A 26,066-nucleotide genomic window follows, 5' to 3' on the forward strand; every position below is an offset into this window, starting at 1 on the left:
CCGCGAGATCACTTTTATCGGTGGCGGGAGAGGGCCCCCCCCTCCCGCCGCGATACGGTGCCCTCCGCCGCTTACCGGAGCCATCGGTAGCGGCGGAGGTGATCGCATCCTATCCTGTGGTGTGTCTGGGGACAAGTGAGGCCAAGATGGTGCTCACTCGTCTCCAATACACTGCTGGGTGGAAGCGACGTCAATACGTCACTTCCGTCCACGCCTCTTAAAGGCACATTTTTTCAAATGTCATTTTTCTAAATGACTTTTTTTTTATTGCATTTTAGTGTAAATATGAGATCTGAGGTCTTTTTGACCCCAGATCTCATATTTAAGAGGTCCTGCCATGCTTTTTTCTATTACAAGGGATGTTTACATTCCTTGTAATAGGAATAAAAGTGACACCATTTTTTTTTTAAAACAGTGTAAAAATAAATAAAATATTGTAAAATAAATAATAAAAATTAAAAAAAAAAATTTAAACCCCCCCTGTCCCGAAGAGCTTGCGCGCAGAAGCGAACGCATACGCGAGTAGCGCCCGCATCTGAAAACGGTGGTCAAACCACACATGTGAGCTATCACTGCAACTGGTAGAGCGAGAGCAATAATTCTAGCCCTAGACCTCCTCTGTACCGCAAAATATGCAACCTGTAGAATTTTTTAAACGTCGCCTATGGAAATTTTTGAGGGTAAAAGTTTGACGCCATTCCACGAGCGGGCGCAATTTTCAAGCGTGACATGTTGGGTATCAATTTACTTGGCGTAACATTATATTTCACAATATAAAAAAAAATTGGGCTAACTTTACTGTTGTCTTATTTTTTTATTCAAAAAAGTGAATTTTTTCCAAAAAAAGTGCGCTTTTAAGACCGCTGCGCAAATACAGTGCAAAAAAAAGTATTGCAATGACCGCCATTTTATTCTCTAGGGTGTTAGAAGAAAAAACATATATAATGTTTGGGGGTTCTAAGTAATTTTCTAGCAGAAAAACCTGTTTTAAACATGTAAACACCTAAAATCCAAAACAAGGCTGGTCCTTAAGTGGTTAAAAAACAAATTTCTTCATCAGTTTAGGCCAATATGTATTCTTCTACATATTTTTGGTAAAAAATCGCAATAAGCATATATTGATTGGTTTGCACAAAAGTTATAGCGTCTACAAACTATGGGAAAGATTTATGGCAATTTTTATGGCACTTTTATTATTTTTTTTACTAGTAATGGCGGTGAGCTGCGATTTTTAGTGGTATTGTATCATTGCAATGGACAGATTGGACCCTTTTGACATATTTTTAGGACCATTGACAATTATACAGCGATCAGTGCTATAAAAATGCACTGATTACTGTGTAAATGTCACTGGCAGGAAAGGAGTTAACACTAGGGGGCGATCAAGGGGTTAAATGTGTGTTCCTTCAGTGTGTTCTAAGTGTATGGGGATAGGTCTGAGTAAGAGAGAAGACATATCGCTGTTGCTACTTACTAGGAACAAACTACATGTCTCCTTTCCTCTGACAGCACAGGGTTTTGTGTGCTTACACACACAAATCCCTGTGCTGGCGCTCGTGCACACGATCATGTGTGGGCGGTGGCAATAGCGACCACCGGCCACACGGATTGGGTTCCCGCCCTGCAGCGGGTGCGTGCCCTCTGTTGCCCCAAGAGAGGAAGGTCTTATCCATTCCGTAACCAGTTAAAGTTAGTGGTTAGGCAAGAATATAGTTGCTGTCTCACCAGTATTTTACTGACCTGACCTGGTTTTTACATAAGCCAACTTTTCTAAAAAAAAAAATTTGCCATGACTACTAGGTTGCCAGCCCAGACCTGTCTGCCTGCAGTCACCCTGCTGACAGAGACAAATGTTTGTTCATGGACAGGCAGACTGTGAATTCTATTAACTTTGGTTACTAGTTATCTGTTTTGTATTTATTTCTCAGCTGGTTGTGATTGTATTTTTTAGGTAAATTCATATCACTATTTGCTGATAAGACTGGACATGTTCTTTGTTTGAATTTATCAGAACAGACAGGATTTCCATTTAAATTACATTCTACTTCAATTATGGTTTTATTTGCCAAGAAATGTGTGAAAACTAGATTGGAGCAGACAGATTTCCTGTAAAAGGTGGCCTATAATGTCATAAATATCTGAACACTTTCCAACAAGGACATAATTGAGACTCAAAGAGACAACTTTCTGATGACTGAAGACAGACCATGGTTTACCAATAAGCTCCTTCTGTCCCATTATATCATCCTTTTTTAATTTTGCTTAAAGTAAACGTATCATGAAACGGTTATGTAGGCTGCTATTGCTGACAGTCCCTCTCAAAACATGCTAGTTGCCTCGCTGTCATGCTGATGATCTAGCTTCCATGGCCTGAAGCTACAATACAGAGAAGAAATATGACTTTTCTATTATTGCATTTTATATACGTTTTCTGAGTTTGGAATTCAGAAGTTTAAAACCAGACATAGCCAGGCAGCATGCATTCTCAAAAGGAGGTCAGCAATGGTAACCCCTCTTCCTCCACACACACACACTTACACATGCACGCACAAGCTTCTCCCCTGACAGGTGTACACTGGTAGGTATACAATTTGTACACTGGTAGGTGTCATTATCTTCAGACATTTGCACATTATAATAAATAAACCACAATAGTGCCACCTGCTCATTTGTGGCATCTTTCAATTGTTGTTCTAGAAGAACAAACCCCTTTAAAATCTACTTTGGTATTTTCATGGGTAGTTTATTCATGCTGTAAAATAGTTCTCCCTTGCAGAGAGGCCGACCCCACATTGCAAGGGGTAATTGCTCATTTAGTCTAGTTTAGCAAGAGCACTTTTATCTACCCAATTTTACACTACTCCAACCATTGGTGCTTCCCTATGATCCAGCAGTGGTCTGCCCCTCAGTGTCCCACCTCTAGTGCAGGATAAAAGGCTGCAGGGATCATTACAGATAAGCCCATTAAGGTGAAATATTACGTAAGTAAAAATGCATTTTAAGCATAAATTAGCAGTTATCCCTTGCATTGTGAACTTAGCCCCACTGCAACAGAGCACTTTTTAATTTTCTGAAGTTCAGCTTTAAAAGTTTCAGGTTTCTTATGACTTATGGCTTCGCTAACAAATATGCCCATAGGGAATGCTGTTTAAACTGTATGTAGCATGAGCTACATAGAGTATACAGTAATTATGATTTCCTCTCCGGCAAAAAAAATGGTTGCTGCTCAGTCATTCACTGGAAACCTTGTATGCCATCAATAAATACAGGGCTCCCTCTGGTTGGCTGAGATGGAGAGGCAGGAGGAGGATGTCATGTTCTCCACCTCAGTGTCAGGGCTGGGCTCAGCCCTTCCTTCTCTGAGCTGGCCTCTCAGCTATCAGCTAATTGCCAGCTCCCATCTCTTTCCACAGTTAGTCAGCTGTTGATGATCCTGCTCGTCAGTCCTGCCTACTTAAGCCGTCCAGTCCAGAGGAGCTCTGCCTTCACCTTGGTCACATCACAAGAAATTCCTGCTTTCCTGTTTAAAGACTGGCTTTGCTGACATCCCTTCTGGCTCCAGATCCTGCTTGCTGTTCTACTACTTTGATCCATGACTTCTGGCTTGGCTGATTATCCGTTCCAGTTACTGAAATTTGGCTATGTTTTGACTACGTTTGTTCTTTTTACCTTTATTATTAAACAAGTGTGATTTAACTGTACTTCTGTCTCGGTCTGATTTTATGGTTTCTGACAGTAGGTGAAGGCCATGAATTCAGAAGATGCAGTCAATCCACTTGTTGGTAATATTTTTTCCAGATTGGATGAGCAAGATCACTGCGTGGATCAGTTTGCCATATCGTTACAAACGCTCCTGAGTCACACAGCACACCTGGAATCACTCAATCTGGCTGCTCCAGTACAACCTGAGTTGCAGGTGGTCCCTGCTGCTGTGCCAGTCTCTGTGCAAGCACCCGCCTTGAGTATTACGTCTATAAGAGGTATGTCTGGTTCCGCTCCACTTCCCCAGCGATTTGGGGGCGATCCAGTCCAATGCAAAGGGTTTCTCAACCAGATTAAGATATACTTCGAGATGCTGCCCCAGGCATTTCCCACGGACAGAAGCAAAGTAGGTTTTGTGATATCTTTGCTTTCTGAGAGACGCTTGGCCTGGGCAAACCCTCTATGGAAGACGCAAAAACCTGTTGTCTTGAGTTACCCTAAGTTTGCGTCTTTGTTTAAAAAGGTATTTAATGCTCCTCTTCTTCTGCCAAGTGCCTCATGTCCATCGAACAGAGTACGAGAACTGTTGCCGACTACGCCATTGAATTCCGTACTCTGGCAGCAATGAGGCCCTTGTGGCTGCTTTTTTAAGAAATTGTCACCTGTGGAGTGCAATTGCGAGATTCGTGACAGAGAGCTGTTGGCGATCATTTTAGCCCTGAAGGAATGGAGACATCTCCTCAAAGGTACCACTGTGCCGGTTCTCATTCTTACTCACCATAAGAATCTCACATTCTTGTCTGAGACTAAACGCCTCTCTCCCAGAAGGGTGCGATGGGGTCTTTTCTTGTCACGTTTCAATGACATTGTCTCATTCTTACCCCCTACTAGGGATGAGCCGAACACCCCCCGGTTCGGTTCGCACCAGAACCTGCGAACGGACCGAAAATTTGCACGAACGTTAGAACCCCATTGACGTCTATGGGACTCGAACGTTCAAAATCAAAAGTGCTCATTTTAAAGGCTAATTTGCATGATATTGTCCTAAAAAGGGTTTGGGGACCCGGGTCCTGCCCCAGGGGACATATATCAATGCAAAAAAAACTTTTAAAAACGTCAGTTTTTTCGGGAGCAGTGATTTTAATGATGCTTAAAGTAAAAAAAAAAAGTGAAATATTCCTTTAAATATTGTACCTGGGGTGTGTCTATTGTATGCCTGTAAAGTGGCGCGTGTTTCCCGTGTTTAGAACAGTCCCTGCACAAAATGTTGTTTTTAAAGGAAAAAATCTCATTTAAAACTGCTTGTGGGTTTAATGTAATGTCGGGTCCTGGCAATATGGATGAAAATCAGTGAGACAAACGGCATGGTTACCCCCCAGTCCATTACCAGGCCCTTTGGGTCTTGTATGGATATTAAGGGGAACCCCGCACCCAAATTAAAATAAGGAAAGGTGTGGGGCCACCAGGCCCTATATACTCTGAACAGCAGTATACAGGCGGTGCAAACAAGACAGGGACTGTAGGTTTGTTGTTAAGTAGAATCTGTTTGTAATTTTGAACGGGTACATTTTTAACGTGTTTAGCTCCAGCCAAAAAAATCTTTTTTAAGCTTTTTGGAAAACATAGGGAAGGGTTATCACCCCTGTGACATTTGTTTTGCTGTCTGTCCTCCTCTTCAGAAGATTTCACCTCACTTTTTGTCCCAATGACAAATGTTTTTTGAAAATTTGGGTTTTTTTGTGGAACAAGGATTGGAAAGCATCAGTGGAAAGGAGAAATGTTTTTCCCATATTAACTCTTACAGGAGAGAATTTCCCTTCCTAGGGGTAGATTTCATCTCACTTCCGGTTGTCTCCTTCCGTTTGCAAGTAGGAGTCGTTTGTAAGTTAGATGTTTGAAAGTAGGGGCCTGCCCTATATACTCAGCAGAAATTTGGGCCTTAGGTGTTGTTGTGGCCACAACACTGTAAGCCCTCACAGGGCCCTGCTGTGAAATATTAGATCAAGAATTGTAATTACATGCCCCTGTTGAGCAGGGGCAGAAAAATTGGGCCTTTGGTGGTGGTGGTGCTGGTGCCACAACACTGTAAGTCCTCACTCGCTCTTGGTGGGCGCAGAAATGGGCCCTGCTGTGAAATATTAGATCAAGAATTGTAATTACATGCCCCTGTTGAACAAGGGCAGAAAAATTGGGTCTTTGGTGGTGGTGGTGCTGGTGCCACAACACTGTAAGTCCTCACTCACTCTTGGTGGGTGCAGAAATGGGCCCTGCTGTGAAATATTAGATCAAGAATTGTAATTACATGCCCCTGTTGAACAAGGGCAGAAAAATTGGGCCTTTGGTTGTGGTTGTGGTGGTGGTGCTGGTGCCACAACACTGCAACCCCTCACAGATACTCTAGTTGGAACGCAGAAACGAGCCCTGCTGCAAAGTATTGCATCAAAAATTGTAATTACACGCCCCTGTTAAACAGGGGCTGAAAAATTGGGCCTTAGGCACTGGTGCTGGTGCCACAACACTGCAACCCCTCACAGATACTCTAGTTGGAACGCAGAAACGAGCCCTGCTGCAAAGTATTGCATCAAAAACTGTAATTACACGCTCCTGTTAAACAGGGGCTGAAAAATTGGGCCTTAGGCGCTGGTGGTGGCGCCCAGAACCAAAAATATTCTTAGAAGCTATCAGCGTGATCATTGAGGAGGAAGAGGATAATTACTCAGGGATAGTCACTCAGCATCAGCATAGGCAGTCTTTGAAGGGATCTGAAAAAAATTATTCGGTTACATCAGCATCAGGTGCTTGGTAGCTGGTGGTGATCCAAGACTGATTTTTTTTTATGAAGGTCAGTCGATCGACCGAGTCGGTGGACAGACGCACCCTGTGATCGGTTACAAAGCCTCCAGCAGCACTGAATGTGCGTTCCGAAAGAACACTGGATGCAGGACAGGCCAGTAGCTCAATTGCATACTGTGCAAGCTCTGGCCAGTGATCCATCCTCAAGACCCAGTAACCCAGAGGATTTTCGGTGGGAAAGGTGTCCAAGTCAGATCTTGCCCCTCGGTGCACCATGTAAAACAGACGCTGGCGATGGTTGCTGGAACTGATTATACCTTGGGGCTGCGGACCAAAAAATTGTCTGAAAGCATCGGTCAGACGGCCACCTTCTCCACCGCTCCTTCTTTGACTGACCGAGGCCTCAGCAACACGTTGTCCAGAAACAGGAGTTTGTAACCTCCCAGTCTCTGGGAACGCGTTGCACAGACCTTTCTGCAAGGCCTCCCAAAGATGTTTCATCCTCTGCTCCCTCTGCGATGGCAAGATAAGGTCTGCAACCTTACCCTTGTAATGTGGATCAAGGAGGGTTGCCAGCCAGTATTGGTCCTTCTCCTTGATACCACGAATACGAGGATCCTTACGCAGGCTTTGCAGGATCAGGGAGGCCATGCAGCGTAGGTTTGCTGAGGCATTCGGTCCGGAGTCCTCTGGGTCACTAAGGACGACATGGTCCGCAGCCACCTCCTCCCAGCCACGTACAAGTCCATGTGTTTCTTGGGACTGATCCCTTAAAGACTGCTGCTGATGCTGAGTTCCGGGCTCCACCTCCATACTGACACAATCTTCCTCCTCCTCCTCCTCCTCTTCCTGTGTGATCGGCGGGCACACAGGAACACTGTCTGGATAAAGGGGGCCTTGAGAGCTAAGGAAGTCCTCCTCTTCCTGCCTCTGTTCTGCCTCAAGTGCCCTGTCCATTATTCCACGCAGCGTGTGCTCCAACAGGTGGACAAGGGGGACAGTGTCACTGATGCATGCACTGTCACTGCTCACCATCCTCATGGCCTCCTCCCTGTCCTGGTGCCATAGGCGCACAGGTACTCATTGATGGCCCTCTGCTGCATGTGCAGCCGCTGCAGCATGGCCAACGTTGAGTTCCACCTGGTGGGCATGTCACAGATTAGGCGGTTCTTGGGCAGGTTAAACTCCTTTTGGAGGTCCGCCAGCCAAGCACTGGCATTATATGACCGGCGGAAATGCACACAGACTTTCCTGGCCTGCCTCAGGACATCCTGTAAGCCCAGGTACCTGCCCAAGAACCGCTGCACCACCAAGTTAAGGACGTGAGCCAAACAGGGCACATGGGTCATTAGTCCCTGTCGGAGGGCAGAGAGGAGGTTGGTGCCATTGTCGCAAACCACCATTCCTGCCTTAAGTTGTCGTGGTGTCAACCACCTCTGAACCTGCCCCTGCAGAGCTGACAGAACCTCTGCCCCAGTGTGGCTCCTGTCTCCCAAGCACACCAGCTCAAGCACCGCATGGCATCTTTTGGCCTGCGTACTTGCGTAGCCCCTTGAACAGCTACGGAGCACCGCTGGTTCTGAGGACAAAGCACAGGAAGAGGCCATGGAGGAAGAAGAAGAGGAGGGGGTGGAGGAGAGAGGTGTGTCACAATCATTAGTAGTGGCATTTTGGAGGCGTGGTGGCGGAACAACCTCCAACACTGCTGCACCTTGTCCTGCATCCTTCCCAGCTGCCAGCAGAGTCACCCAATGCGTGGTGAAACTTAGGTAACGTCCCTGTCCATGCCTGCTGGACCATGAGTCAGCGGTAATATGCACCTTACCGCTGACCGCCCTGTCCAGCGAGGCATGGACATTGCCTTCCACATGCCGGTAGAGAGCCGGAATCACCTTCCATGAGAAAAAGTGGCATTTGGGTACCTGCCACTGAGGAACCGCACATTCCACAAACTCACGGAAGGGGGCAGAGTCTACCAACTGAAAAGGCAGCAGTTGAAGTGCTAGCAATTTTGCCAAGCTAGCATTCAAGCGCTGGGCATGTGGATGGCTGGGAGCGAACTTCTTTTGGTAGTGCAGCAGCTGGGGCAGGGAAATTTGCCTGGTACAATCTGATGTCGGTGTACTGAAAGCTGATTGCCCACAAGTACTTGGCTGTGACACACCTAATTCTACACCTTCATTCCTCTCAGTGCAGGTCTCAGAGAGGACTGAAGGTATAGTGGGGTTGGAGATCTCAGCTGATGAGGAGCAAGGAGAGGTCCTCTTTGTTCTTTGGTGTGGGTCTTTTAGATACGCTTGCCAACGAACTGCATGGCAGGTCAACATATGTCTGGTCAAGCATGTGGTACCCAAGCGGGAAATGTTTTGGCCATGCGAGATACGCTTGAGACATATGTTGCAAATAGCAGCGGTGCGATCTGATGCACTCGTCTCAAAAAAGGCCCACACCAAAGAACTTTTTGAATAACGTGCAGAGACTGCAGCGCCCTGCACATGTGGAGCTTTGGGGTGTGATGCAGTCAATGTGCTGCCCTTAGGCTGGCCCCTGGAGGGCATCCTGCCTCGTTGGTGATGTGCCACCTCCTCCTCCTCCTCTCTCCTATCAGGCACCCACCATGAGTCAGTGACCTCATCATCCCCTCCCTCCTCATCACTGGAGCAAACCTGACAGTATGCTGCAGCAGGGGGAGCATGACTGCCAGATTGCTGTCCTTCTTGGGCACCCCCTCTGTCCGTGCTCATGTTACTGCCTTCATTGAGCTCAGTATCATCATCAGAGCCTTCCAAACGCTGGGCATCCTCCTGGAGCATGTACCCAACACTGTGGTCAAACAGTTCGAGGGACTCCTCGGGAGGACATGGTGGGGCTAGGGAAGGAGTCACTGATGACATTGAGCCGAGGGAAGAGGCCGCTGCTTTGCCAGACAAAGTACCCTGAGCATGGGTGAGAGAGGATGAGGAGGATGAGGACGGCTTGGTCATCAACTCGACCAAGTCTTCCGCATGTTGTGGCTCAACACGGCCAGCTCCCGAAAAAAAGGCCAAGCGTGTCCCACGGCCATGTGCTGATGAGGATGCACCGTCTCCACGACCAGCACTAGACACAGAGCCTGCTTGCCCTCTCTTATTGGCTTGTGACTGTCTGCCTCTCCTTCTTGGCCTTCCAGACATACTAATGGCCTGTAGCTGCACTAAGCTGGGATATATATATATATATATATATATATATATATATATATATGTACTGATACTGCAGCTAGCAAAATCACCTGCTTGCCTGTAGTATGAGAACACCACCAACCTTCTACAGGTAGCTTTAGCTGAACACTGTGCAGAGCTTGCAAAAAAATAGCTTGTAGCTTTTTTAGCTGCCTGCGGTAGTGATAGGATCAGGAAAACACCACCAACCTTCTACAGGTAGCTTTAGCTGAACACTGTGCAGAACTCGCAAAAAAATAACTTGTAGTTTTAGCTGAACACTGTGAGGAGGACGCACCACACTAACTTGTAGTTTTAGCTGAACACTCTGAGCAGGACGCACTGCATTAACTTGTAGTTTTAGCTGAACACTGTGAGGAGGACGCACCACACTAACTTGTAGTTTTAGCTGAACACTGTGCAGAGGTCTCACTACACTAACTTGTAGTTTTAGCTGAACACTGTGAGCAGGAAGCACTGCACTAACTTGTAGCTTTAGATGAACACTGTGCAGAGCTCGCAAAAAAATAACTTGTAGGTTTAGCTGAACACTGTGAGGAGGACGCACTGCACTAACTTGTAGCTTTAGATGAACACTGTGCAGAGGTCTCACTACACTAACTTGTAGTTTTAGCTGAACACTGTGAGCAGGACGCACTGCACTAACTTGTAGCTTTAGATGAACACTGTGCAGAGGTCTCACTACACTAACTTGTAGTTTTAGCTGAACACTGTGAGCAGGACGCACTGCACTAACTTGTAGCTTTAGATGAACACTGTGCAGAGGTCTCACTACACTAACTTGTAGTTTTATCTGAACACTGTGAGCAGGACGCACTGCACTAACTTGTAGTTTTAGCTGAACACTGTGAGGAGGACGCACCACACTAACTTGTAGTTTTAGCTAAACACTGTGAGCAGGACGCACTGCACTAACTTGTAGTTTTAGCTGAACACTGTGAGGAGGACGCACCACACTAACTTGTAGTTTTAGCTGAACACTGTGAGCAGGACGCACTGCACTAACTTGTAGCTTTAGATGAACACTGTGCAGAGCTCGCAAAAAAATAACTTGTAGGTTTAGCTGAACACTGTGAGGAGGATGCACCACACGAACTTGTAGTTTTAGATGAACACTGTGAGCAGGACGCACTGCACTAACTTGTAGCTTTAGATGAACACTGTGCAGAGGTCTCACTACACTAACTTGTAGTTTTAGATGAACACTGTGAGCAGGACGCACTGCACTAACTTGTAGCTTCAGATGAACACTGTGCAGAGCTCGCAAAAAAATAACTTGTAGGTTTAGCTGAACACTGTGAGCAGAACGCACCACACTAACTTGTAGTTTTAGCTGAACACTGTGAGCAGGACACACTGCACTAACTGTAAATAGTCTAGCTGCCTGACTGTGGTATTAATAGGATCAAAAGAACACCAGCAATTTTCTTCAGGTAGCTGTAAATACTGTAACAAGACAAGCCTGCTTGTCAGTAAGAAGATAGCAGGAATGGATCTAGCTAAACTGAATACAGTGTATATATATATATATGCAACACCTGGGATGCATATATATACACAATACACTGTAAGTGCAGCTAACTCACTGATTGTCCTGCCTAATCTATCTAACTCAAATGAAATGACACTGTCTCTCTGTCTATCTATCTCTCTTTCAATGCCGGAACACACACTACACAGGGCCACCGTGCAGGCGGCCTTATATAGTGTGGGGCGTGTTCTAAACCCCCTGAACCATAATTGGCCAAAGCCACCCTGGCTTTGGCCACTTACAGCTCTCTCTACCAACGGCGCTGTGATTGGCCAAGCATGCAGGTCATAGTGCATGCTTGGCCAATCATCATCCAGCAATGCACTGCGATGCCGCAGTGAATTATGGGCCATGACGCGCCACACGAATTTGGCGCGAATGGCCCATAATGTTCGGAATTCGGCGAACGACCGAACAGCCAATGTTCGAGTCAAACATGGGTTCGACACGAACACGAAGCTCATCCCTACCCCCTACTAAGAATGTAAGGGCTGATGCCTTGTCACAACAATTTTTCTCCACTTCCAAGTTGGAATCAGTTCCGGTTCCTGTGATTCCTCCTGATTGTATTCTGGCTACGGTTCGCACCAGTCTCACTTCTCATTTGGGTGACAAAATTCTTGCTGCTCAGGTCCATGCTCCTCGTGAGAAACCTTGTGACCGCTGCTTTGTCCCAGAGAGTCTCCGTACTGACTTACTGACTCCATGCTCCAGACTTACCATTCTACCAAGGCAGCTGGCCACCCTGGAAAGAATCAACTCGTTTGGGCCATTTCCCAACAATTGTGGTGGCCTAGTCTACATGCTGATGTAACTGCTTTCGTAGCTGCCTGTTCCGTGTGTGCTCAGAGTAAGACTCCATGACACCTTCCAGTGGGCCTCCTACAACCCATACCCAATGACAAGAGGCCCTGGACTCACCTGTCTATGGATTTCATTGTGGAGTTACCCAACTCTCAAGGCAACACTGTTATCCTTATGGTGGTTGACAGGTTCTCAAAGATGTGTCATTGTATTCCACTTAAGAAGTTGCCCACTTCTAAGGAACTAGCTTCCATTTTTGCTCGGGAGATCTTTCGCTTACATGGGCTACTCAAGGTGATTGTCTCGGACAAGGGTAGTCAGTTTGTGTCCCCGTGCTGGCAAGCCTTTTGTGCACAGTTTGGAATTCAGCTTGCTTTCTCCTCTGTGTATCACCTGCAGTCTAATGGAGCCACAGAACAAGCCAATCAGTCCTTGACGCAATTCCTATATTGGAATTGCTATATTTCTGACCATCATAACAATTGGTCAGACCTTTTACCGTGGGAAAAATTTGCTCACAACAGTGCCTTGAATTCTGCTTCCCGATTGTCCCCGTTTATGGTGAATTATGGTTTCTAACCCTCCATGTTGCCTGACTCGTTTGTTCTTTAGAGAATTCCTACGTTATAGAGGAGCATCTCTGTGGTCTTCGTTCCACTTGGGCACAAGTCCAGGAGGCTTTGCGTCATGCTAATGATAGGTACAAACTCCATGCTGACCGCAGATGCCTGTCTGCGCTTTCCTACCAGGTTGGGGACAGGGTCTGGCTGTCATCTCACAACCTCTGACTTCATGTTCCCTCATTGAAGTTCGCACCTCGGTTTATTGGGCCTTTCCATATTCTTTGCAGGGTTAACCCAGTGGCTTACGCATTAGACCTTCCTTCTAATATGCGTATTTCAAATGTATTTCATGTCTCCTTATTAAACCCTTTGGTCTGCAACCGCTTTACCACCTCGGTGCCATGTCCTCACCCTGTACAGGTTGAGAACCATGAGGAGTATGAAGTACAGTCCATTGTTGACTCCCATAGGTTCCCTGACTGCATACAGTACCTTGTGCATTGGAAAGGGTACAGTCCGGAGGAACGCTCTTCGGTCTCATCCTCGGACGTACATGCCCCTGTCCTCCTCCATGATTTCCATAGATGTTTTCCCCTCAAGCCTGATGGTCCTCCGAGGGGGAGGGGTCATTGAGGAGGAGGTACTGTCAGGGCTGGGCTCAGCCCTTCCTTCTCTGAGCCGGCCACTCAGCTGTCGGCTAATTGCCAGCTCCCATCTCTCTCCACAGTTGTTCAGCTGTTGATGATCTTCCTTGTCAGTCCTGCCTACTTAAGCCGTCCCATCCAGTGGAGCTCTGCCTTCGCTTCGGTTGCATCACAAGAAACTATCTCCTGCGTTCCTGTTTAAAAACTGGCTTTGCTGACATCCCTTCTGGCTCCAGATCCTGCTTGCTGTTCCATTACTTTGATCCCTGACTTCTGGCTTGGCTGACTATCCATTTTGGTTACTGAACTTTGGCTATGTTTTGACTATGTTTGTTCTTTTTACTTTTATTATTAAACAAGTGTGATTTAACTGTACTTCTGTCTTGGTCTGTTTTTTTGGTTTCTGACACTCAGCCAGTCAGAGGAAGTCTTGAGGGATGAATTGGTATGATAGTTACTATACACTTGTTGATCCCTATGGGTATGTCCAGGTCCCTAACCTCTACAGATGCAGCTCAGTATTTTTACAAGGAGGTACTGTATATCTGAGTGATAGGGAGAAAGTAGCTGCAGCTATGTAGAAAGAGCTGCTTTACTATTAAATTTCAAATCTCAGCACACATTACTTGATATATTAAAGTGGTTGTAAAGTCAGAAGGTTTGTTATCTTAATGCATTCTATGCATTAAGATAACAAACCTTCTGTGTGCAGCAGCCCCCCCTAATACTTACCTGAGCCCATCTCAATCCAGCGATGTTGTAGGAGTGTCTTAGCTGGCCGGAACTCTTCCTCCTCATTGGCTAAAACAGCAGCATGGCGCCATTGGCTTCTGCTGCTGTCAAAGTCAGTGAGCCAGCGGTTCGGCTTGGGTGCCACCATAGCAAGCTGCTTGCTGTGGGGGCACTCAACAGGAGGGAGGAGCCAGGAGGGAACCGAGTAGAGGAGAACCCAGGCTGCTGTGTGCAAAACCCCTGCATAGGGCAGGTAAGTATAACATGTATGTTATTTTTAAAGAAAAAAACTGAGACTTTACTATCACTTAACTCAGGCTTTATACATTCTGTTCTTCATTCCCCTGACATTTAATCATTATTTCAAAACAATATATAGGAGAGTAAAATATCTGCTATTAACCTCCTGGCATCCGCGCTATGGCCGAATGACGGCCACAGCGCGGACCTGCATTCCCGGGAGGCCGTCATATGACGGCCTCCCCTGTGCGCGCTCCCTGTCAGGCCTCCCCTGACAGCGTGAGTAGAAAAAAAAGCCAATCACCGGCTAGGATGTGAGGGACATCGGTCCCCAAGTGGAAGAGGCACATCTGCCTCATCAGTGCCAACTATAAGTGCCACCTAACACTGCCCACAGTGCCACCTAATAGTGCCCACAGTGCCACCTAACAGTGCCCACAGTGCCACCTAACAGTGCCAACAAGTGCCACCTATCAATGCCCACAAGTGCCACCTATCAATGCCCACCTGTAGTGCCAATCAGTGCCACCTGGCAGTGCTGCCCATCACTGCCACCCATCAGTGCCCATCACTGCCACCCATCAGTGCCCATCACTGCCGCCTATCAGTGCCCATCACTGCCGCCTCATCAGCGTACATCAATAAAGGAGAAAAATTACCCGTTTAAAATTTTTTATAACAAAATATAAAAAAATTACAATTTAAAAGAAAAAGAAAGCTCTATTTGTGGTGAAAAAATGGTAAAAATTTAATTTGGGTACAGTGTTGTATAACTGCGCAATTGTCATTCAAAGTGCGTCAGCGCTGAAAGTTGAAAATTAGTCTGGATAGGAGGGGGGTTTAAGTGCCTGGTAAGCAAGTGGTTAATGGTAAAATACAGACTATATAGTTGAATGTATGGGTACTATTATACTAATACCCATCCTTTCCTAAGTCATTGTTGTTTACAGAATAAATTGCCATGTGCCTTACAGACAAGAGAGAAGAGGACAGTAAAATCCCAGGAGAAACACAGCCAGGAGGAGATGACAGCAAAGTTTAGCACAGACCAGCTTTTAATTGATAGGAATGGTGCCCTTCAATGTGTTCAAGTAAATAGGGCAATGCAGTCTGTTTATGATGAGTAAGTGTATGTTGGCAAATAGTTTGAAGCACAGGTGTTTTAATATCTTAAAGGTCATCTTTATTTTTTTTTTATTTTAAACTGAGGTAATATTGTTACATACTTTTTTTTGTTCCATAAGTTTTATTGAAGAACATAACAGCATACAATAATTAAAGTAACGATAACAACATATGGTCAATAACAAAGAATGTGTTACATTGTTTGCATGCAAGAAAGAAAAAAATAAGAAAAATAGTTTTTAATATAGTGTAGATAACATGTTATACACATATATATTGTATCTGAAACATATTATGCATTAGTTTTCCTTTTTATTATAGTAATGAAAAAAGGAAAAAAAAATTATAAAAAAAAAGAAAAAAAAAGAGGGGGGGGGAAGCATATGTATTCTTTCCTTTCTCCTCCCATTGACTGTCTATACACTCTACCTCATTTCATCTTTCCCAGTGTTATATTACATCTTTATAAGCATTAATGGATTTAAATTGTAACCAGTTATATCAGGTTGAGGTAAACTTTGAAATGTTTTCCTGTGAAATGCTGATAAGTTCCTCCATTTTTTCAATGTGGTTAATTCTAGAGAACCATTCTTTCCTTGAAGGAGTATTTTTTTGATCGCCAGTGACAAGGGATACAGTGTCTAGCGGACGTTTTAGTATAGTGCAGGAGGTATTGGGCCAGGTTAAAATTCAAGTTTTCTGATGTGACTGTACTGATTGTGTCATGGACAATTTCCCAGAATGTTCGGATCTTGGGACACGACCACCATACATGTATCATAGTGTCCTCATCCTTTCCACGTCTCCAACATTTATCAGAGACTTGGGGGTAGAATTTGTTTAGTAGGGTGGGTGTTCTGTACCAACGTGTAATGATTTTGTACCCACATTCTTGTGTTGCTACGTTAAGAGATCCTTTATGAGCGTACATAAAATGTTTTCCCATTCATCAGCTGTCAAACGGATATTGAACTCCCGTTCCCATGCTTGACAGGACGTACTGCTAAACTCATTTAGTCCCATATAGAGAGATACATATAGGATGGAGATGATGTGTCTTTGTGGTGTTTTTTTGGGTGCAGAGATTTTCTAGGGTAGTTAGTGGTCTCGTCCATGTGTGTGCAGTGCCTTGGCTGGTTAGGAAGCGTTTGATTTGTAAATAGTGCCAATAAGATATGGATTTCGTGGAAATTTCTCTATTGACCTCCTCTCTTGTTTTGAGAGTGTTCCCTCTGAAAAAGTGCTTAGTCAGAATATCATTATGAGGCCAGTCTCTTAGAAGGAAGTTATGTTCTAGGCCTGAGGGAAAGTCTGGATTATCTTTCAACAGGGTTATAGGGCCCAACCAGGGTTTTGGTTTGTTGGTTTTTGATACTTCGGAGAAGATGTCTAAGGTGGGACCTATTAGAGGATGGGATTTAGCTGCCGTTGGATGATGTTTTGAATGTATCCAAGGGAGAGTTTTTAGGGGTTGTGGAATTTGTGTGTGTTCAAGGGATACCCAATCTTTAACTAGATGGTGTATATTCTAGTCAACAATTCTTTTATATTTTTTGCCTATTTTGGAGTACTATTGTAAATTCTGTTTATCCATGCTTTAAACAACAGTCACATTCAACCTGTTTTGTTACGTATTTCACAGTACAAGGCCACGCTGTAAATCATATGTGTATATAATAGAGTACATAGTTATATTCATGGCAGGTTTATGCACAGCTGCATAAGATAAACTATTCATGTAGACCAACTCTGAAGTTGCAGCATTGCTACACAATTGATATCTGTGTTTGCTATATCTCCTGTAGACGTCAGGTCTGGGCTATGGCCCAGTCCAAATTGAAAGCACAATGGAGCTGGTACAATATAGGTGCATAAGGTGTACCTTTGCGTTTAGCCAATGGTGAAATAATGTTGGGAAAAGTAAACTAAAAAAAAGAAAGTGGAAATAATGTATAGTCCACCAAGTTTTTCAAATATCTTAATGGGTCAAATTAAATAAAACCTGACCACCTTGTTTGAAAAAATATGAATTTAAGAGAGCATTATCATTTTTTTTCTCCTGGAAAGCTAAAGTTATGATTAGACTTAACTTCAGCCAGGAAAAGTAAAAGCTACAAAATGACAAGCTGCATAAAGGCATCATGATTCAAACTCCAACAAGATAAGGGAAAAAAGTTCTATCATATTCTTATTACCAATTGGAACTACACCATAGATGCTATTCCATAAAGTTTTAAATGTATACACTACTGATATACAGTATACCAAAATACATTGTCGAAACAAGCTAACTAAGCATGACAGCTGTCACAGATAATTAGAACTCTGCAATGATCTGGAGCAATACAATTTGTGAGTCTATAAGATGAAGCAAAATAATGTCAAACATAAAATGTTTGGCTACAACTGCAGGTTTACTCAGGGGGCCTTGGGGTGGTGCTACAGTGAGGAAAAATAATTGAGCTAATCAAAATTCAAATAAAAATTATTATTTATAACAACAGAAATATTTAATAAAAATGATGCATTAACCATTAACATTTCAAAAACCCTGATTGCTAGAGAACAGATATGAATAAGAAAGCAAAGTAGCTTTCTACTTTATTTGCCCAATAATATAATAATGGATTTCCCCCGGGTCTGGATGTTTTATGAATCAGGGGAATCATGATTTGCTTTCCTAGACCAGTGAGTCTTTATTCCTTCTTCAACCTAAGCATAACTATGAAAAGGCATGGATCTAAGTGTGAAGCTCATCCTAGCTTTACTCTCAGGGTGCCCAAGACCTAAAAGGAGAAAAGACTTGATCAGGCGTATAGGTATGTATATAGGTGACTATTGTGCTGGCAGTTCCCAGCTAATTTAAAGAGGAAGTAAACCCTGATGAGCCTGCATAACAAATCACTCCCTATTTCTATGGACTCCCTTTGGAATCATATACATGAGATGAAAATGGTTGGATCGAGAGGTGCTCTAATATAAAAGGGCAGCTTCAAACCATTATGGCTAATAAACTAGGACCAGATAAATTGTTCTAATATGGGTCTGTTTACTCTGCAATAACTATGTAATTACTTAAAGTGGTTGTAAACCCTGTTACACCACTTTTATCTCCTAAACTTGCACAGTTTAGGAGATATTCACTGTATCCCCATGTGCCAACATCATCGGCACATGCACACTGAAGAAAAGGCCCACTCGTGACGTTCCAATGCTGTAATATCAACACGGCTCCAGCCAATCACAGCCCTAGAGCTAATAAACTGGTCACAGCGGTGTGTGGGGACCGCTGCAACAGTTTCGGTAAGTATTTCACAATGACCTAGTATGCGATGATTACTAGCCTTTGTCTTGCAGTTTTTTTTTTGTTTTTGTTTATGAGTTTACAACCACTTTAAGATAATAAAGCAAACCATACATTCTTGATGAGGACCAAACTAGGATTTTATTTGGCAATATTGTCTTGTAAAAAATATTTTATTTTCTATGTATTCTATAGACAAAAACTATAAATTCTTATACTTTTTATTCTATAATCTGTTCTGTTCAAAGTGACACTGAAACATTTCTGGTACAAATCATGCTACATGCAAATGAAAACAAATAAAGAACAAATAAATGAAATGAAATGAAAAAAAAAGATATTTGTAAGAAAAATAGAAATACAAAATGCAGAAAAATAATAAATAAATAGCTAAGGGGAGAAGGAAAGGAAGGAGTTATATTGGATTGATTAGGGTTAACTAAGGTTTAGTAGGGGGTCAAATAAGAAATGCATCTTAATGAAAAAAATATACTAAATATTTGATCAAGGGTGCCTGTGACTACCACAATCCTCCCACAGGCATCCAGGAAAAAATAAGAGGCGCTTTAACAAAGTGTACTAGTGCCTTTAACACAATGGTGGTGTGACCCTCTATATGTGTCCTATACACTAACACAATATCTGATCTAACTCTGAACAGATCTATAAACTATAAATAATAAGTGTACATATACTAACCATATAGGTGTACAAGTATCCTTAACACAGTGATGGTGTGACCCTCTTGATATATATTTCAACACTCACACGTATAGACACTTATAAATATACGTCTCCAGTGATACATATATGGAGTCACTGCATGTACAAAATATATACTAAAGTGCAATAAATCTTAAAAATAATCAGTCCAAAAATAGATGTGACATCACACGTGATGAGACAAGTGTCCAAAACAAGTGACAATAACTCTTGATAAAGACAAAGGTGATGCCGTGTCTCTTCCACCTTTCCCCTCGTGAACAGTGATTCCACTCCCTCAAGAATTGCACTCACCGACTTATTTTGCCAGCACTTTCATGCAAGGCAAAAATCGCTTATTTACCACACACCAGGGTAATAGGATCAATCGTTGTTCCACAGTGAATGTATAACATGAGGTCCACATGAAAAAAATATAAATGCTCCAATAGTGTAAACCAGTAACACACATTTATTAAAACACTGCAATCTTCTAACAATCCACTCACATTTAGAACAATAAAATTCAGCCAGAGTAAAGTGCAGATCACATCAGACCAATTCCAGTAAAACTAAACATAACAAACGGTCACGGCGGACCCGAGGTGTGTTGATGCCGAATTCTCAGTGTAAATTTGCTGTCCCCTCAAAATAACTCAACACACAGCCATTAATGTCTAAACCACTGGCAACAAAAGTGAGTACACCCCTAAGTGAAAATGTCCAAATTGGGCCCAAAGTGTCAATATTTTGTGTGGCCACCATTATTTTCCAGCATTGCCTTAACCCTCTTGGGCATGGAGTTCACCAGAGCTTCACAGGTTGCCACTGGAGTCCTCTTTCACTCCTCCATGATGACATCATGGCGCTGAAAAGATATAATAAAATATTTACAAAAATGTGAGGGGTGTACATATATATATTTAGATTATAGGGAAAAAGAGGGGGGTTTTTAAGTGCCTAAAAATAGTATTAGACATATAGTAATACTATATACAGAAAATATAAACATTTAGTCATACAAGGTTAAAATAGAGTCTCATAAAAACATATTATATCCACACTATAGACATATAGTATAACCGTTTTGTGCATCAGTGCATAACATGATGTATATGGATCGAAGCGTTTGGCCTGGATGAGGGGCTTCCTCAGAATCCACTTTGCAGTATTGATAGGTCTAATGTCCCAAGATGTAGCCAAACCATTACATGGACTTGACTGGTGAATAGTGTGAAACAATATATTCCAAACAGTAGGCATGTTCCTTAGAATTCACTTTGCAGTATTGATAGGTCTAATGTCCCAAGATGTAGCCAAACCATTACATGGACTTGACTGGTGAATAGTGTGAAACAATATATTCCAAACAGTAGACATGTGCAATCCGTTTTGTTACATATTAGTTTTTTAATGAATTTTGACAAATTTGTTCATTCGGAAACATCCAAATTAACGAAAACCCATTTAACACATTTTTCCAAATATTCATAAATTCGAAAAATTTGAAAATTCATAAATTCGGAAATTCATAAATTTGGATCAGGTAAATATAGTAAATATAGTAAATATAAGGGGGATGCTGCACATAGAAGATTTTTTAACTTCATGTATAGTATATATTAAAGTAAATAACATTCTACCTTTATAACCACTTTTATAACAATAAACAAAGCAATAATTGCTTTGAAATAAATATCAAACACCAAAGCTCAGTCACTCAAGCTGAATTTAACAGTCCATTAAAGTTTTTAACCACACTGTCCACCCACAATAGTGTGCAACGATACCCCAAATAAAAGATATCCACAACAAAGCGAAGGAAGAGTGGGACAGCGTGTCTTGACTGAAGGTCTAACCGCTGACAAACACCTCAGGGAGAAGATATGTAAAGGTCAGTGTAAAGTCTTTAGCCAATCAAAGCGTGAAAAGCAACTAGCTGATCTGCCTAGGAACAGTTGATAGCTGAAATCCTGCCTGGATACAGCAAAGGGGGTACCGGAAACAGACAAAAGGAAAGCCAAGAAACTGCCCAGTACAAAGAACCTATAAATCATTAAAACAAACCTTAAATAATTTTAACAAGGGGTGCTAGTGGTTTGCAGACCCATTGGGCCATTGTGTAATACTTGTGGCCCTGACAATCTCTTGATCCTATTGTTATTATGCATTGTCTAAACTGGTTTACTAATTCTCCATTTAATATTTAGGAGCCTCATCTGGTGTTATTGACCTGCTCCCAACACCCAGTGCTGCCACCAACTGGACAGCTGGTCTACCTATGGACACCAGTGGAATGATCTTCAAGTTTGATGGCAAGCAAGGAGTGAAGATTCCAGATGCCATTGTTCCCAAGAATCTAACTGATCAGTTTACTATCACCATGTGGATGAAGCATGGTCCTAGCCCAGGGTTAAGAGCAGAGAAGGAGACAATACTATGCAATTCTGACAAGACAGGTAACTGAGTAGTAAATTCATATAATGTACGTGTGGTTATGAAACACTTTCTGCTGCAAACGAAATGGGAAATATCCATTCGCTAATTACGTTTTTGTGGTAAAATTAGGTGCCTCGGCTTATATTCGGGTCGACTTATACTTGAGTATATACAGTATATATCGTTTTACATATAAAAATATATGTATACACAGTATATATATATATATATATATATATATATATATATATATATATATATATATATATATATATATATACAGTATTTAATATATATATGTATAGACTATATATATATATATATATATATATATATATATATATATATATATATATATATATATATATATATATTTATATGTATACATATATTTTTATATGTAAAACGATATATACTTGAGTATAAGTCGACCTGAATATAATTTTACCACAAAAACTGGGAAGACTTATTGACTCGAGTATAAGCCTAGGGTGAGAATGCAGCAGCTACTGTAAGTGGAAAAGAGGGTCAACAATGCACATCTGCAGCCTCACTGTGCCCATTTTCAGCCTCACTGTGCCCATTTTCAGCCTCACTATGCCCATTGCACTTCACTGTGCATATTGCAAGCCTCACTGTGCCCATTACATGCCTCATTGTACCCATTACAAGCCTCACTGTGCCAATTGCAAACCTCACTGTGCCCATTGCAAGCCTCACTGTGCCCATTGTATGCCTCCCTATGCCCATTGCAAGCCTCACTGTGCCCATTGCATGCCTCACTATGCCCATTGCAATCCTCACTGTGCCCACGTACCTTATCCGCCATGTTAGTATTGATGCGGAGGGAAGGAAAGCTATATTACGCCGTACGTTGCCCCCTCAGCAGGGCTGTGTGTATATGAAGTCTGCACCGTTCATGCCGTCCCACCTCCTCCTCCTCTGTAACAGTGGATGGCGCGGACTTCCTATACACACAGCCACTGTAACAAAGCTCTGCCTCCTCCTCGTCATGGACGAGGAGGAGGCGGGACGGCATGGATGGCGCAGACTTCCTATACACACAGCCCTGCTGTGAATTGGAGGGGACAATGTACGGCGTAATATGGTTTTCCTTCCCCCCGCATCAATACTGACATGGCGGCAGATAACCTGACTTGAGTATAAGCCGAGGGGGGCATTTTCAGCAGCACAAAAAAAAAAGATGCTGAAAAACTCGGCTTATACTCGAGTATATACGGTATATATATATATATATATATATATATATATATATATATATATATATATATATATAAAAATTATGCATTTTTAAACTGCTGTTTTATGTCTGTTTTACCACTTGTCTTATCTATATATAATGTCTGTATAAATAAACATTTAATAAATGACAAAAGGTTCCCAGAACATTATAGCTTAGCTAAAAAGACAGGACAACACATCTGCTTGTTTGCAGCTTACTTTGCTTATAGAAACCATAGGCTCCATGTGTGATAAGGAATAAGCCATTGCATTGATGACCCATTCACATACTCTAAGACCCTTTCACACTGGGGCGCTTTGCAGGCACTATAGCGCTAAAAATAGCGCCTGCAAAGCGCCCTGAAAGAGCCGCTGCTGTCTCTCCAATGTGAAAGCCCGGAGGGCTTTCACACTGGAGCGGTGCGCTGACAGGACGCTAAAAAAAAGTCCTGCTAGCAGCATCTTTGGAGCGGTGAAGGAGCGGTGTATACACTACTCCTGCCTATTGAAATCAATGGGGCAGCGTGGCTATCCCGCCGGCATAGCGCTGCTTCAGCAGTGCTTTGCGGTGGTTTTAACCCTTTCTCGGCCACTAGCAGGGGTAAAAGCGCCCCGCTAGCGGGCAAATAGCGCTGCAAAATTGACGGTAAAGTGCCACTAAAAATAGCGGCGCTTTACCGCTGACGCACCCACCGCCCCAGTGTGAAAGGGGCCCAACGAAAGGACTTCTTCTGCCACAGCTGAAATGGATACAATGCTACTGATGGAAAACTAGGGCTAGAGCTCCACCTACTGGCTGGATTAAAAAATATGTATGAATATATATATTTTAGAAATTGTAATTTTATGGTGCTACTTATTGTAGAATGAATATTTCTATTCAACATGACTCACAAAAACAAAAAAAAGTAATTTTTTGGGGCTAGACACACTGTAATTTTAAATTCAGGAGGGTAGTTAACAGCAGGAATTGAATTAGTTTGATTGATTGGAAACGACTATAATCTAAAATATAAATTTCATTTTAAATTGCTTAGTTGCATGAGATCAATTCATAAGGGCAAAAAAGCTTCAAGTCTTGCAAAGTAGGTAAATGCAAGCAAAAGGCAATTCTCATGCCATAGAGAGGTTAAAAGTGTAGATGTTGTTTAATCCTAGTTCTCCCATTTTTTTATACTAGAAAGCCTGTATAGTTTATCTTTGAATATGGTAATATGTAGGGGGTTAAGGACTAATTCTAAAACTATTGCATCTGGAGATACCTAACTTTTTATTGATCAGCCACGTTTGCTTTACTTTTTAAGTTTAGGTTCACTTTAAGTTATTAGAAGTCTACATTTGTGTTCTGTAATGCAATTGCTTGCCACACTTCCTTGTTGGTCGTTCTTTCTTTGTGCCCTTTTATTCATATGCCTTACTACTTGTTTTTACTGTTGTGCTATTTGTATTGTTTTATATAATTGGCCTATTGCAGTGATGGGACTATACACATTAAGCAAAAGTGGACCTATCTAGCACCAGTACCCAAAATGCTTGGTTGACAATTAGGATTTAACTCAGTAAAATTGATTGATTTTGGATTGATTGTAATTGTATTACTCTAATATATATATATATATATATATATATATATATATATATATATATATATATATATATATATATATATATATATATATGCAAGTGCTCTTTGTTGAGTATCTATGTGTACTTCTCTTGTAGAAATGAATCGCCATCACTATGCATTGTACATACACAACTGCCGTCTTGTTTTCCTGTTACGCCGTGATTTTGACCAAGCTGACACATTCAGACCTGCAGAGTTTCATTGGAAATTAGATCAGGTAGGAGATTTTTCTTTCTCTACTCTGTGGAATTTGAGAATATGTGGAATTTTTTTTCAGTTTGCAGGCCTAGTGTGAACAAATGAATATAACTATGTCCCCTACAGCTTTGTACAACCTCTGTTAACAGAGAGGTCACTTTCTGAGCCTTTCCAGAAGGAACATTGACAAGTGGTCCTTTTAAAAGGTGCAGGCAAACCACAAAGGCAGTGTTTAGTGTTTGTTCTGCTGTGCCTAATGATTGTATTGCCACATGTTATTGACTGCAGTTTACTGATCAATATACCATTATTTATGGCAGCTCTCATTTATAATATGTTCTTTAACTAGAAAACACACCAAAATGTCTCTATCTCAGTTAGAACGGCAACTTTGTATTGACTATGTTTTTCAGTGTCTTAGGGCATTTCTCAATCTATATTTGTTATTCTGATGGCATGCAGGATACAGTACGCTCATTATTTGTCATTGATGTATTGCAGGTAGTTCTGGTTTGTACGTCTGTGTAATCTTGTTGTTTTTACATACTAAGTCTAATAGTGCTTTTATGTTTTGTCAAATGTTCACTATGGTAGTCATAACAAATCATCACATGCTGATAAATCATTAAGATAGACCTGATATAATAATAACTAGACCTAATATGTAATTAGTAATGTATAGCCATAATGTAAACCGAATTCTTTAGAAATCACTGTCAAAAAATGTTGTGGGTGAGATACTAATGGTGAGAATACACACCCTGTTCCTTCTGTGGTATACATTTTATAAAATAATAATAAATATTATGCTAATACATGCTCCTTTTTTGCATGTATAAAGTTTCTACAGACATTGTCTAAGGTGATCATGACATAACTGCATTCAAGATAGTTATGTAAGGGCTGCCAAAGATGGTCCTATGATTCCTAAAGTAAGATTGTGGTTGGTTATGTCCTATCCATTTTACTATTTAGTTAATGTGCTGACATCTTGATAATGCACTTGCCTTGTGGTGATTGCTGATTGGACAGTGGTACATTTGTCTCTTTTGTGCATACATGTATATTTATACAAGCACATGCATCAAAACAGACTGCACATTTTAGCAGTGCATGCATTATTTAGAGAGGATGAGAGGTGGGTAAAATGTAAATGTTGGCAGGATGGTGGTTAAAGCCCAAATCCAGGAAACTGTAAA

General features: G+C 42.2%; 1 protein-coding gene across 1 annotated transcript in view; it reads left to right on the forward strand.

The window, feature by feature from the left end:
• The window catches only part of CLSTN2 (calsyntenin 2), a 1,488,165-nt gene that overhangs the window by 1,085,090 nt on the left and 377,009 nt on the right, over positions 1 to 26,066 (forward strand). Inside the window, exons 7-8 of the mRNA XM_073625925.1 lie at positions 21,572 to 21,820; positions 24,765 to 24,886. Coding sequence (XP_073482026.1) covers positions 21,572 to 21,820; positions 24,765 to 24,886 — 371 coding nt within the window. The remainder of the gene's footprint in view (positions 1 to 21,571; positions 21,821 to 24,764; positions 24,887 to 26,066) is intronic.

The sequence above is a fragment of the Aquarana catesbeiana genome, linkage group LG04, assembly GCF_042186555.1.
Source record: "Aquarana catesbeiana isolate 2022-GZ linkage group LG04, ASM4218655v1, whole genome shotgun sequence".
Lineage (NCBI taxonomy): Eukaryota > Metazoa > Chordata > Amphibia > Anura > Ranidae > Aquarana > Aquarana catesbeiana.